General features: G+C 49.7%; 4 protein-coding genes across 4 annotated transcripts; 2 read left to right on the top strand and 2 right to left on the bottom strand.

The window, feature by feature from the left end:
- Positions 1-904: 904 nt before the first annotated feature.
- Positions 905-4,633, top strand: ABOM_006101 (GTPase BMS1; the record flags this gene model as incomplete). The annotated part of the gene is made up of 4 exons (XM_022533230.1): positions 905-962; positions 1,057-1,127; positions 1,184-1,273; positions 1,337-4,633. The coding sequence occupies 4 exons, from the start codon at positions 905-907 to the stop codon at positions 4,631-4,633; spliced, it is 3,516 nt and encodes a 1,171-aa protein (XP_022388614.1).
- Positions 4,634-5,536: 903 nt separating this feature from the next.
- Positions 5,537-7,196, top strand: ABOM_006100 (uncharacterized protein; the record flags this gene model as incomplete). The annotated part of the gene is made up of 2 exons (XM_022533229.1): positions 5,537-6,148; positions 6,204-7,196. 2 exons carry the CDS (start codon positions 5,537-5,539, stop codon positions 7,194-7,196), a joined length of 1,605 nt encoding a protein of 534 aa, XP_022388613.1.
- Positions 7,197-7,771: 575 nt separating this feature from the next.
- ABOM_006099 (FAD-dependent oxidoreductase) lies at positions 7,772-9,602 on the bottom strand (the record flags this gene model as incomplete). The annotated part of the gene is made up of 2 exons (XM_022533228.1): positions 7,772-8,761; positions 8,820-9,602. 2 exons carry the CDS (start codon positions 9,600-9,602, stop codon positions 7,772-7,774), a joined length of 1,773 nt encoding a protein of 590 aa, XP_022388627.1.
- A 1,384-nt stretch (positions 9,603-10,986) lies between these two features.
- On the bottom strand, positions 10,987-14,395 carry ABOM_006098 (CCCH zinc finger and RRM domain protein; the record flags this gene model as incomplete). Its single annotated transcript, XM_022533227.1, has 6 exons — positions 10,987-11,028; positions 11,113-11,597; positions 12,135-12,375; positions 12,444-13,450; positions 13,505-14,176; positions 14,239-14,395. The coding sequence occupies 6 exons, from the start codon at positions 14,393-14,395 to the stop codon at positions 10,987-10,989; spliced, it is 2,604 nt and encodes an 867-aa protein (XP_022388626.1).
- Positions 14,396-14,629: the final 234 nt, after the last annotated feature.

Below are 14,629 nucleotides of genomic sequence, written 5' to 3'. Positions count from 1 at the left end.
CACCAACCTTGTTTGATATTACGGAGACACTATATCTGTAGCCAGGCTGTTCTTTTAAAGAAGAAGTCTGGGCAAGAGTTCGCGGTCTATGAACAACTACGCTGTACTTTGTGAAGAACAAGAGGAAAGACTGGGTCCGGTTCATGGGATCAAAATGATACTTGATTCATATAGATTTAGGGAGCAGATGCAACGTCTACCTTAATAATTAATCTTAGTTCCAGCCGTTCATCAAGTACAGACTCAAGGCTGAAAACTTGTCATTCTGATTCAGTTACATTGAAATGTTTGAAGCTTCTACAATACTTCGCAGCGGTGGCCACCTACCCAGTAGCCAGCTGGCCTACTATATGAGGACAACCAGACCTAGATTACTAGGTAATACCGAAAACCTCTTATTCAATGATAGGCTTTCTCTAGTCATATGCATGTTCTGGTTAATCAGTATTTAGTCTCAGCGTTTATATCATGATATCATTGCTAATAGAGATGTGCTACAGGTCTACGCAATAGTGATGATTGAGATAGTAGAGAAGGAATCTTAAATAGTTCCAATAAGCTGTCTTCAACATTCTTGATTCTCTTTTATAGTTCTTATCTATCGGACCGATAAAGTGGACCCTTCACTTACCCCGGCCCGGAGAGCACGTGAATTTACAGAGATAACCATTCTTATCAGAAACTTAAGTACCTCAGGCAGTAAGGTGTCGACAATAAGAAACTTTTCCTAGCGGGAAGATATCGGCGCTTGCAAAATTCCGTCCCGAGAAAAGAAAATGGAAATAATAATTTTGGACCAAGCTACCTAAAGCAGCTTGCGGATTGCTTGACTCTGCTACGAGTTCTGTCGTCGAAAGAGAAAAAGATTTTTTTTCTCAGAGGTCACTGACCTTGTTTCTCGACAATGGAGAACCAGGCGAACAGGGTCCATCGACCCTCGAAGGAGAAAAAGAAACATGATGGTATGCACTCTGTATAGGATCTGATTGCGGTGATCTATGCATTTTGATGTCCCTCCGGTGGGATACATTTACTGATATGGAGATCGCGATTTAGGCCCGAATCCAAAAGCCTTCGCATTCTCGAATCCTGGAAAAGGAAATAAAGCTGGCGCGCGGTCGCATGATGTATGAGCCAAACTCCGACTTTCGAGAGTTCCAGGGACTAACGGCACTCGATGTAGATTAAAGAAAAGAGGCTTCATGTTCCGCTGGTGGATCGTGTGCCTGAAGAGGCACCTCCCCTCGTCGTTGCAATTGTTGGACCACCGGGTGTAAGTTTTCTAGATGGACATACGGAGAATGGGAAAGTACCTGACAGCAATTGGTTCGATTAGGTAGGGAAAACGACTCTCGTTAAATCCTTGATCCGTCGCTACACGAAACAAACACTCAGCACCCCCAAAGGACCCTTGACTGTGGTGACATCCAAACGGCGCCGGCTCACTTTCCTCGAATGCCCCTCCGACTCCCTTGCCAGTATGGTCGATGTCGCGAAAATCGCCGATATTGTGCTTCTGATGATTGACGGCAACTATGGATTCGAGATGGAGACTATGGAGTTCCTGAACGTCTTGTCTTCCAGTGGTATGCCAGGAAATGTGTTCGGTATCTTAACCCATTTGGACCTTTTCAAAAAGCAGAGCACCCTTCGAATGGCAAAGAAGCGCTTGAAGCATCGCTTTTGGAGCGAGCTTTATAATGGTGCTAAACTCTTCTACCTTTCTGGTGTCGTCAACGGCCGGTATCCTGATCGCGAAATACACAACCTCTCCCGTTTCCTGTCGGTCATGAAAAACCCTAGACCGTTGGTATGGCGCAATTCACACCCTTATGCGCTTGCAGATCGCTTTCTGGATATTACGCCACCTACTCAGATCGAAGAGAATCCGAAATGCGACCGGACAGTGGCTCTCTACGGTTATCTACGAGGTACAAACTTTTCAGCTCAAGGAGCGCGAGTTCATGTACCTGGAGTGGGCGATTTAACTGTCTCTGGCATTGAGTCACTTCCAGACCCATGCCCAACCCCCTTTATGGATCAACAAATGGCGAAAGTCTCGGGCAAGGCAAGCAAACGCAGGCTGGGGGAAAAGCAAAAGTTACTCTTCGCCCCTATGTCTGACGTTGGCGGTGTTTTGGTCGATAAAGATGCTGTGTATATTGACGTCAAGACTGCCAATTTTAACAAAGGGGATGATGAGTCTGAAGATGAAGATCGTGGCCTTGGTGAACAGCTCGTTGTTGGTCTTCAGGGTGAACGCAAACTCCTTGGTGAAGCCGATGGAGGTGTCCGTCTGTTCCGAGGTGGTGAGGCTATAGAGAAGGCGGACGATGAGGATGAGGGCGCAGGAAGGAAGCACAGGAGACATGCGAGGTTTATGGATGGAGAAGGAGGTCAGGCAGAGGAAGATGAAGGTTTCGAAAGCGCCGAGGATGACGATGATGAGGAACTGGAGGGCGACAGTGACGAAGAGAACATTGACGTGTCCGCACCTCCCGACTTCGAAGCAAGGTTTAGAGAGAAACAGGAGGGCAAAAGCCGCCATGACGAAGGTGACATCGCATTCGCCGACAGTGATTCTGATCTCGGATCCATTTCGTCTGTTGAAGACCAGGAACTGGAAACTGACGACGACGAAGATCTTGATGGAGAGGATGAGGATGAGGATGGTGCTGTTCGGTGGAAAGAGAGAATGCTCGACAATGCCAAGGCGCTCCATGCCAAAAGACCAAAATATCGTGTTGCGGACCTGTCTCGCATGATGTACGACGAATCTATCACTCCTCTTGACGTGATTCGGAGATGGTCCGGCAAGGATGAAGAGGAGGATGCCGACGAGGATATCGAAGAGGATGCCGACGATTTCTTCAAGAAGACCAACAACGAAAAGGAAGAGCAGTCGGAATATCGTGCCGTCCCCGAGTTCGACTACGAAGAGTTAGAGCGGAAATGGCGGGATGAAGAGATGATTGAATCTCTACGGAACCGATTCGCCACTGCTAGGTTGTCTGGCGATGGTGATGCCGATGATTCGGATGTTGATGATGCCTTCGACGAAGATGATGAAGGAGATGGAGATTTCGAGGACCTAGAGACTGGTGAGGTGTTCAATGGCATCTCGGACGAGAAGGAGGAGCAGGATGAGGGTTCAGGCAACGAGGGATCCGTGGATCTCGAAGCAGAGCGCGAACGAAACGCCAAGAAGAAGGAGGAGCTGAGATTGCGCTTTGAAGAGGAAGACCGTGAGGGATTCGCCAACTCCAAGGATAACTCACGACAGGACGGTGGAGGCGATGAAGAGTTCGGTGAAGATGAATGGTACGATGCACAGAAAGCGAAGCTGCAGAAACAGCTAGACATCAACCGGGCCGAATTTGATACATTGGACCCAGCCTCAAGGGCTAGAGCTGAAGGTTTCAAGGCCGGAACCTACGCCCGTATCGTTCTGGAAAATGTACCTTGCGAATTTGCGACCAAATTCAATCCTCGCTTCCCTGTCATTGTCGGTGGACTGGCACCCACTGAAGACCGATTTGGATATGTGCAGATTCGGATCAAGAGACACCGTTGGCACAAGAAGATTTTGAAGAGTAACGATCCCTTGATCTTCTCTCTCGGGTGGCGCCGTTTCCAGACCCTACCAATGTACAGCACATCCGACAATCGGACGCGTAACCGCATGCTTAAATACACCCCAGAACACATGCATTGCTTTGCCACCTTCTATGGACCACTCGTTGCACCAAACACCGGTTTCTGTTGCATGCAATCTTTCTCCAACAAGGCCCCAGGTTTCCGAATTGCGGCAACCGGAGTAGTACTGAGCGTGGATGAACATACGGATATTGTAAAGAAGCTCAAGTTGACTGGTACACCTTACAAGATCTTCAAAAACACGGCCTTCATCAAGGATATGTTCAACTCTTCCCTTGAAATCGCTAAGTTTGAGGGTACCGCGATTCGAACTGTATCTGGCATTCGAGGTCAAGTCAAGAGAGCGTTGAGCAAGCCCGAAGGTTGCTTCCGTGCGACATTTGAAGATAAGATTCTTATGAGTGACATTGTCTTTTTACGCGCGTGGTATCCTATCAAACCTCATCGATTCTACAACCCGGTAACAAACTTGCTTGACCTGGAAGAAGACAATGCAGGCGATAGTGGGTGGCAGGGAATGCGTCTCACCGGCGAAGTCCGCCGTGAGAAGGGTATCCCAACGCCCCTGCAGAAGGACTCTGCCTATCGTCCCATTGAACGACAGGAGCGTCATTTCAATCCCCTCCGCGTCCCACGACAGCTGGCTAAAGACCTTCCATTCAAATCCCAGATCACCAAGATGAAATCGCGCAAAGACCAGACCTATATGCAAAAGCGGGCTGTTGTCCTTGGGGGAGAGGAGAAGAAGGCACGAGATCTTATGCAGAAGCTGACCACCATGCGGAACGACAAGCAAGCTCGACGCGCAGCGAAGCAGGAAGAGCGGAGACAGGTCTATCGCGCCAAGGTCGCCGACAGTTTGGAGAAGAAGGAAGCCCGGGAGAAACGGGAGCGCGACGATTACTGGCGGCGAGAGGGCAAGAAACGAAAGAATACAGACGAAGATGGAGGAGGTGGAGGCAAGAAGCGCAAGTGATCTTGAACGTCTGGACAGTTTTTTATCGTTGCATGTATATTGGTTGGTAAAAGTCCGTTTTCTGGGATAATGCCCATATGTATCTATTGATATGCTGCATGGTGGATGGCGTTTAATTATATCTCGATGATATATACCAAGGAATAGAATGTGTTTTTTATTCTTCAGGGTTGGGTCTTTTTTGTGTCATCTGTTGTTGAGTTGCCTCTTTTTCCTTCCGCTGTCATGTTGCTTACGTGCGGTTGTTGATACGATACTACTTGCCTAAGCATGCAGGCGGAACCACCCACGTGACCGCGCCGCGGAACGCGTCGACTGGAATAGAGTTGGCCACTCGAAGGTTAAACAAATACTACTTGACTTGACAGCCCGAAGATCATTCAGCAGGTATGCTCCATGTGCTACTGGCTTCAGTTCCAATCCTCACCCGTGTCTCCTCACTTCAATCAACCAAGTGTCGGAACTAAGTTACGTGTGGGGACGAAGCGTGCTTGTCCCGGTTAATCCTTCACTACAAGCCACTCCTTGCGTTCAAAAGACGGGACTCTAGATAAACATCCCTTGCAGCCAAGCAGAGTGTGGAATTCAATCCCAATTGAGGCCATTTGCGCAGCGCGATTGCTCTGTGAACGGTGTGTCAGGAATAGGGTTGATAGCTCCGCATTGCACGTTCCCGCGCCAACACCCTTGACCCGGGCGGAGATTAGATTGTTCGGCGCTTGGAATTGAAGATCACCTCTATGGGTCAAGGACATCTGGGCGATTGATTATCTTTGTCCAATTGCGGGACCTTCCATTTGTCGGCATTCTAACGTCTGTATCTCGTCGGTTGTCGTGGACTGAACCCCCAAGGTCCCAGTCTACAGGGCCGCGTCCTGCGCGATTCGCTGCCCCTCAGTCAGGATGAGCGGATTGCCGCATTTACATGGGCGCCAACACGTGCAACATGCGCAGCCTTCTTCGCTGCAGTGTGATCCCAAGCAGCCTGCCCCATATGCTCCCACGATTGACCGCTTGGATTCGACCAATTCAGGGCATGGCAGTCACCCTTCAGAGTCGCAGTCTTCAATTGCTCCTGCGAGTACAGTGATCGAGCCCGCATCAGAATATACACTTCTTGCAGCTTCTAGCCGAGCTACCAATCCAGCCTCGCCAACAGGCGTCCTTTCCCACTCCCAAGAATCATCGGGTGCAAGGTATCCGACTACCCGGTCTCGCTCTTCCCCAGATAGATCACAAATGCGACCTAGATATACCCAAATAACCATAGGCGATACATCAGAGAGGAAGCAAGTTGAATCCAAACGTTCGGTTTCCAGTGTGCACAACAATAGTTCCACAGCAGCTCCAGAACCCCCAAGCCCGTCTGGGATAGCTGCGGGTCACAAGAGAACTGCAACTGGCTTTATCAAACCATCGGTGGAAGATCAACATTATAGTTCAAGTGGAACCATTACCGAGAGACGTCGGTCTAAAAGCAATAGCTCAGCTACGCATGGAAATAGAATTGCAGCGGTAACGAGACTCCGTAGGTCGTCTTTTCTGAACTGTATTGCTGACACCAATGCAGTTGTCTGTGCACCTTCGCACACGTCTGTCTTACGCTGCTGCTAAGATCGAGGCAAGCCGACGGTCACAGGGCTCTCAGAACAAGTTATCGTTGGGTTTGCTTCACGGTGACCGTTCATCTTCAACTCCCGCTGCCGACCCGTTCGAAAGGATAGGGCGGGGAGGAGGCGTAGTGGAGCCCAGCTCTCCTGGCGCAATTACTTCTATGTCTGTGCCAGATACAGTACCAAAATCTCCTTTCCACACATTCAACGATCCTATGCGATTGTCCCCGACAGCCAGATCGGAAGACTCTGCACCATCTTTGAAGAGTGATCCCCGAAAATCACACACCCCACTTTCTTCACTACCCAGATTTGCGAGACTCGCACCACCTGCAGATATCATTCCAAGAAGTGACAGCAGTAGGCGCAGGCGCCCGAACCCAAATGATCCCACTAGTCAGACACAGAATTTCCCTTACCCTCGCCATCGACGGCATCATTCTCAGCAAAGTGTCAGTACAATCAAACGAAACTCTAGCTCAGAGACGGTATTAGTTCCTGAGACACCTCCTCTCCGTCCATTGCCTCACGACGGCCTATCCAGTCAGCAAAGCCATTCACAAAACTCGTCCATGGAACAAGATGCGATAGAGACGCTACTCTTCATGTCCAGTCCGGGACCCTCGGGGTACTGCTCCAATTCACAGCCATCCCGAAGTCAGCCAAATCATACACATAGCAGCATTACATCTACGCAGACTAAATACAGCGCACCTGGGAGTCAAGACACGCACATGCTTGTAGACCCGGCTCAGCGTCGTCCTGTATATCGTGACTCAGGCGTGGGATTAGAAGCTCAAGCCGGTGATGAAATCGATCGCTTATTAGATCAAATGGACAGCGATAGCGAGGATGAAAAGAATTACCCCTCCGGCCACTCAAATAGCATCAGCACTCGCTCAACGCCAAGCGGCGGTTCTCAGGGACGTAACCCTCCGTTTCGATCATGACTACCTATACTTTTGACTTTCTAGTTCTTGATCCTCTCAGCGACGTTTAATTACCCGCCACTACTTTTGCACACTCGACGCTCAAAGGTGAATGATGCATAGCGCATTGTTTGGGTATTCTTCGACATCAACATGGCGCATGCATGGACTGGTAGTGCCTTGTGGCTATTTGCCTTATGCACCGGGTCTCGGGGAATCTTGTCGTTTATTTCAGCTTTCAAAAGCATCATTAGGAAGCGGCAGCAGCTAGGCATGACTACATAGGCTTTATGAATACAGTGGTTACTGTAAACCGGGCCTGACTGATAGGTTCCGCAGTGTCTCTTGTTATCATCCTGCTACTGGTGTTCATTAGATACCCCCTGTAACCCAGCGAATAGAGGGGAATCTGTTCAACCAGAACATAATAAAATATCTTAACGAGATTGTCTTCTCTAACAGCTCAATCAACAGTATAGATGCAATATAAGAGAGAGAGAGAGAGAGAGAGAGAGAAATTTGAGAAGAGAAAAAGCAAAAGCAAAAGCAGAAACCCAGAATAGCTCTCAACACATGACACCCAGAGAGGTACACATCTACTTCCCAACCCGACAAAGTCCCCATTCATCCCACTCCTCACTTCCAACACCTCTCCTTACAACAAACAGGGTCTCAGGATCCCATTTCTTCTTGACCTCCAACAGACGCTGATAATTCTCTCCCCAGAACGAACTCTGGAACTCCGACTCATATGGATTCGCCTCGTTTAAATAAGCGCCCATCTTATCGGCTCCTTCAACAGATCTCAGGATCGGCACTTCCACATCAGTAAGGTTCTTTTTCACGGCCTCCTGCTCAGTCAAAGTGGCGTTTGGTTCCCAGCCCCGGGATATAACAATGTGAGTGATTGCTTTCCTCCACGCAGGGTTCAGCGCACTGTCTACCTTGCCTGCGTTATCTGCTACGGCGCCGCCAGCTACGAGATGGCCGAGAATGGCTGAACCGGGGTCGATGCGGATGGAGCGCAGCGCGGAGGTTAGTTTTCTGGAGCCATTATTGGATGACAAAAGGTCCCTAGAGAAGAGCCTTGAGCCTAAAACGCTCACGCCACCTGTTTGGTCGGAGTTGCCAGTGAGGAAAATATTGGAAAAGACGAAGCCGACGCTCGGGATTAGGTAGGAGGCGTACTGGGTGTATACACCAGCAGTACCGTTCAATCTCGAAATAAGAGGGGCGTACAGACGGTCAATCTGTGCCGTGTCTGTTTGATTGGGGAAGATGAACATTTGGGTTAATGTTGAGACGCTAGTGTTCTCTGTTATTTTAATATCTGGAACCATCCAGTAATATCCGGCGCCTTTGGCGTCGTTTATCCTTGGCAGAGATGCGTGGAAGGCTGTCACGGCATCCCAGTACTGAGGGTTCCCCACTGAAGTTGTGATGTTGAGGTTGGTTAGAATAAGGGGTGCGTCGTCGAATGTGCGTACTGTGACGCTTACAACGACCCCAAAGGTACCCCCACCCCCGCCTCGAAGAGCCCAGAATAGGTCTTTGTTCTGGTAATCATTTGCCACAACTATTTCTCCCTATAGTGGTAATATCAGTATGGACCTTCTTGAGCAGGGATGTGTTGTTGTCACTTACATTAGCAGTCACAATGGTGAACTCCAGGGCATTATCCGAAGCCATCCCCTTCCATGGTCCCAGGGTAGAATGTCCACCACCCTGAATATACCCCCCTGCAGCACCAACCGTGTGAGAAGATCCGGCAACAACGGTTCTATTCCTCGCGGCAACAGCAGCGTACAACTCCTGCAGACTGACACCGGCGGCTATTGTAACTGCAGGGCCTTTGTCTTTACCCTTTTGTGCACCAGCAGGGGTGAACTTGTCCACAATCTTGATATCCTTCATCCCATTGGTAAGGATCTGCAGTGACCCTGGAGCGGAAGCACGGCCCAGGAAATCATGCCCTGAGTTCTTGACCACGAGACGAAGGTTATGTTGCTTTGCGAACTTCACCGTCTCCTGGATATCAAATGCTGATTTGGAGAGTGTCGAATAGAGGGAGATCTGGCCCTGTCCACATGGTGTGTTTCGTGGACTCTCGATGTAGCAAGTCTGATTATGCTCCGGCCAGGACTCCCAGTTTTCCCATTGTACGGCACCGGGCTGCGCCGCTCGCCAGGTCGAGTTCGTCCAGGACGCCGTGACTTCCTTACATGCTGAACTATTCCGGTCACCTCCATGGCAGACAGCTGCGATAGGTCGTACGGCCACTAGGTTTCCGTTGATGGTACTGTTGAGAGAGTTCCATTCTTGTTCAGAGGGCCAGCAGCTCTGGTGCGGTTGGCAACGACATGACGAGGAGTTGGTATTGCCATATGCCAGCGGAATAAAAGGCAGTGCCCAAATCAATGACTTCATGATGCAGGTTCAATCTAGTGATGTGCCGTGTAAAGAGAAAGCAGATTTGAATTGTCCTAGAGAATTCTACTTCCATGAACGCGACACAGATACCTTATTTATAACTTCGATTAACATCCAGAATAAAGCATACAACATCTCATTCTTGCCCCGGCACGACACCCTACGTTGCCAGATACATGGCTATGCAGTCGTATTCGCTTGCTTAACTCTATGTTCGGGACAGCACATCGGGCCCGGGGCAGTGTTTTCCTAATCTGGGCAGGTCGCTGGATAAGTCAGATCCCTAACCATTGGACCGGGTCTTGATCTGCAGCTATCCATGGTTTGTCAAAAGCTCCGTATATGTAAGGGAAATATGCATTGGAGGGCTTGACGTCACGGGAAGCTTGTTGGGAAAGCTCGTATTCGGCAAACCTCAAATTGAGCCCGTGGAGATATCACCAGGGTGGCTGTGAATGATGAGCCTCGGGCACTTATACGACGGCCAGAGTTAGTCATGGTTCCAGTTATTCAATAGGTTCAAAGGACCATATGGGAAGGATTAAAGTAAAACATCTAAACCTTTTTCGTGTTGGTATTACCAACGCCGATCTCAGATCCAAGCCTCTATGGACTTTTCTCCTACATTGAAATCTCAAAATCAGGTCCTTCGTCTATAAGTAAAATAGTATATAATAGTATATCTTCATGGTTGGCGTGGAGGAAGTATGTACCTCTTGTGTATACATGTGGTGACAACAATATCCTATTTTATAATTCACTTTGCCACAAAGCAATAATAGGGCGCGTACAGTATAGTATATATCTCCACGAGACCTCTGACTAGTGCACTTGGTTGGTTGGATTAGACAAAAATTGTGAAAAACTGAGTGTTTAGGATAGTAAAGACAAGGTAAACAGGTAAAAAAAAAAAAGGGAGCTAGTATTTCCCACCAGAACAACTACTCCAGAAAAGCTAGGGATGGTGATACCTATACACCTACCCTTGTTCCTTGGCATACCGAAGCTGCAAGATCTGCATACAGCTCATGCAGTACATATATCGAGGAAGTATGCTCCAAGCCGTCAATTATGCTCATCGTTTATAAACAAATATCTACAATTATGTCAAGATTTTCACCGTTGTGTAGACTGCAGAGTATCTATCATTTACAGATGGTTACACTTTCATTTGGAGCTGAGGCAAGCTGGAGAGAAAAAAGAGACACAAGTTTGTTAATCAACCATCCGAGCTTGTACGGTCATGATTCTAAGTTAATATGGCAGGCTTTCTGATGATTCTCTAGTATTCCTTGGGGTCATATTCGTGATATATCTATATAGCTAGGGTCGTATATTTACAGCGGTACGAAGCATCAACACCCTCCCACTCACTTGCTGCTCACTGCCAATTCTGCGGAAGAATCTCAATAATATATCCATCCTACACACACAGTTAGCCTACCATCACAGTCCCTCAATTCCAAATATAACAAATCAAGAAGAAGGAGAAGAAGAAGTAACATACCGGATCAGACACATAAGCAATCTGATCGAAGAACACCTTGTAGTTCGGATGAATCTCTCCGACCCCAACACCCCTCCCTTCCTCCCACTCACTCAACGGTATACTCTCTCTCGTCGTAACCCCCAGCTCCTTAACAACCTTGACGCCCTGGGCCCTCAATCTCTCGACGGTAGCCCTCACATCGGGAACCGTGAACCCCAGATGCCCGAACCCCAGATTGGGCGGCGCGTTCCCGTTCGCCATCTCCACACCGCCCTCCTCCACGGGCTTCTCCGTCCCATGGATATGGAACAGCTCCAGCAACCCCAGCGTTTGGGTGAGATTCGGCGGGTCGGAAACCTTAGCCGCCCACGCGGACAGGTCGGCCCGGTCTTCGGCGCTGGAGGGGAAGCCGAGGTAGTACATTGTGAAGGGGCCGGTGTTCATGGTGAAGACGGTGCGCATGCCCATGAGGTTGATGTAGAAGTGGAGCGAGCGTTGCGGGTCTCGGATGCGGAGCATCGAGTGGTTTAGTTTTGTCCCGATTGTTGGGTCATTTGGTGGGAGGGGAGGGTCGGTGTTGTGGCCGCCTGGGAGGAAGGCGCCTTCTTCAAAGGGGGTGGGCTGGGGGCTCATGGTTTTGGTTTTCTTGAGAGTTGGGTGGATATGGTGGGGGTTGGATTTGTGTAGAGGGGGAAGATCCAATATAAATATACAAGTCTAGTGAATAGTTACCGAGGACGGACTAAGAAAGCTCACTCCACCTCAGGTGATTAATGATAACGTGGCCTGGGCATCCACAATCACTTTTCAGATAGACACGAGGAAACAAGGCTCTTCAGTGAATTCGGGAACATGGACTTTTTTTTTTTTGTTCTTTTCCCATGTAGGACACTGAGTCGTTATATCCATCTAAGTATACAGGGAAAGAAAGTGTCATGTCTACTGTAACCCCCAACTATCGTCATCCTCTGCCACGTCGTAATCCACTTCATGATTTCCATCTCTCCGTCCGGCTGATGGATCAGGGGGGAGGGGTGTACTCGTGGGCTCCATCACAGTATCCTCATCGGATCCGGTTTTGGTATCCAATCCAGAGCCCGGTGTCGTGGGCGCCACACTGATTGGAGGGTTGGGTACCCAAGTGAGCTGCACTTCGCCGACAGATGGTATCTGCCATGGTCCGTACATAAATTTCTCGGCAAGGTACCGCTCTTTGAATGCGACTATCACAGAATCCGATTGCTCCGGATTAGGTTGAATGGACTCATATTCACCAACGCCCTAACATTTAACGACATCAGCTGTAGTTCGATATAGATAAGCCAAGACAAGGAAAGAAAAATACTCACGATGAGGAACTGCCTCAATGCTTCGTCTTTCTCAGAGTTCAACTCAACGCCTGAGACGGCAACTCTCCTGGGTCGATTATCGAGACGAAGTACACCTCCCCGGCCACGGGCCATTCCGCCACGACCACGATATCCTCCACGATAATTGGGATCGTATCCACGACCACGGGGCGCATAACCGCCTCGTCCCAGGTATCCACGGCCACGGCCGCGATATGAGGGCGCACCAGAATCAGCGCCATTGGGATCAATACCAAGCGTCTTGGCTTCGGCTTCGAGAGCTGCCAATTGTGCGCGCAGCTGCTTCGTTTGATCGCTGACATTCTCTTGGGGTGAGGGACCGTTCTCTCCGTCTGAGGACGCAGCACCATTGTTGACATCGTTCCCGCCAAGCTTTTGCATCAGTCTTTCCTTCTCTTCCTGCTGTTTCTTCAAGAGTTCCTCGCGCTGCTTCTCTAGTGCTTGTTTGGCTTCCTCTGTCTCCCTGCGCTTCTGCATCTTCTCCTCGTAGGCCTTTTGCGCTGCTTCTTGCTGCCTCTCGAACTCCTCCTGGTTGAACGGCTCAACCTCACTGGCCCCTGGTCGATGATCACTATTCTTATCTGCCTTCGCCTTATGCCAGTAAACCTTGACGAATCGGTTATCGAAAATCACCTTGGGGCTAGACCATGCGCGCTTGGCAGATGTGTGGCTATCATATGTGATCAATGCAAGTTTCTTGTGAGGCTGTAGAGAAAGCTCAACAATGTCGCCATACTGAGAGAAGAACTCCCTCACTGAGGCCTCATCAAGTTTGTCATCCGGGATTTGCTCAACAACAATGGTTGTGATAGAAGTATCTTCATTAGGACCAGCCGCAGAGTACTCGGATCGACGTCCTCGTCCTCCAAATCCGCCCCTGTCCCCACCACGGCCGCGGCCTCGGCCTCTGTCGCTGCCACGAGGTGGATTGTCCGTGTTCCGTCTCTGGAAGTCTGCCACAATATTGGACGATTTCGGGTCATATTCTGCAATATATCGTTAGCAACACCAGCCGCAATGAGTAGGGGTGTTTGTCCTACCATCTTCCTTCGGAATACCAGGCGTATCATGCTGATACGGACAGGCAGCGCCCAGATAGCATATGCCTTGTGTATCCCAAAAGGGACACCGTTCTGAGCTCTTTGGCGCCATTGGATCCTGTGGCTGACCAGCGCCGCCACCAGGAGCTGGCATGGGCATGGGAGGCATGCCGGGCATCTGTGGAAACCCCATACTCTGGAGGGCTATCATCGCCGCCATCGGGTCATTCTGATCAAACGACTGAAAGTTTGGAGGCATCACAGGAAATCCACCCGCAGGTGGGGGGGCGTATTGGCCGGGGGCTACACGACTATCGCGCCCCATCCAATCTCCTCTTCCGCCACCCCGACCGCGTCGCGGTGTCTTGAAGTTCCTGTTATGTGGAACCTCTTCGCGCTCTTGATCTGCCTGGAACCCTTCATGGTAGCTACGCTTGCGTCCATAGCTTGACAAGTCCGTCTGTGACTGAGGGGTGTTACCCATAGGAGCCCCGTAAGGACCTCTCGAAGGGCCAGATGGGGGGTTAAAGGGGGCTTGTTGCTGAGAGCTTGGTTCCAGCGCATTGGTGTCATTGGAAATCTGCTTCTGGTTCAGCGGATGCGAGCTTGCGGGAGGAGCAGTTTGTTTCGGCGCAAAAGTAGCGAAAAGTTCGTCGACAAATGGCACCGTATCTAAATTTCAGGGTGGCTTGGTTAGAAAAGTATTCAAACAAAGTCGAGCAAATTTTACGAACGCTCTCGTAGGAAATCTTCCAATCCCTCCACAGACGCTTTCCGGATTTCTTCATCTGGAGCGTCGGCTCTAATAAGCGCGAGTACATAGTCTGCAAGTACATCGGCATCGGCATCAGATCTACCATAGCCATCGAAAGTCGTGCAAATTAGCTTCATGAAGCATTGAAGAAGGGCACAACAAAGGAACCTCGCCGGACTGAGCTCGCGCGATTGTAAAAGGATCTTACATGTCTTCCAGTTTTCGCACCACCCAAGTCTTCACCTCAGCGGCGTCACTTTCTGAGAACTTCATGATGCCACACAGCTATGTGGTGTTAGCCCCACACTCTATCCCGATAGTCGTCGCCTTTCGCCGACCTGCGTAGTAGCTAAGGATAATTGAAGGCCCGA

The sequence above is a fragment of the Aspergillus bombycis genome (genome assembly GCF_001792695.1).
Source record: "Aspergillus bombycis strain NRRL26010 chromosome Unknown contig00049, whole genome shotgun sequence".
NCBI lineage: Eukaryota > Fungi > Ascomycota > Eurotiomycetes > Eurotiales > Aspergillaceae > Aspergillus > Aspergillus bombycis.
Note: the sequence above shows the minus strand (reverse complement) of the source record. Positions and strands in the feature narration are given on the sequence as shown.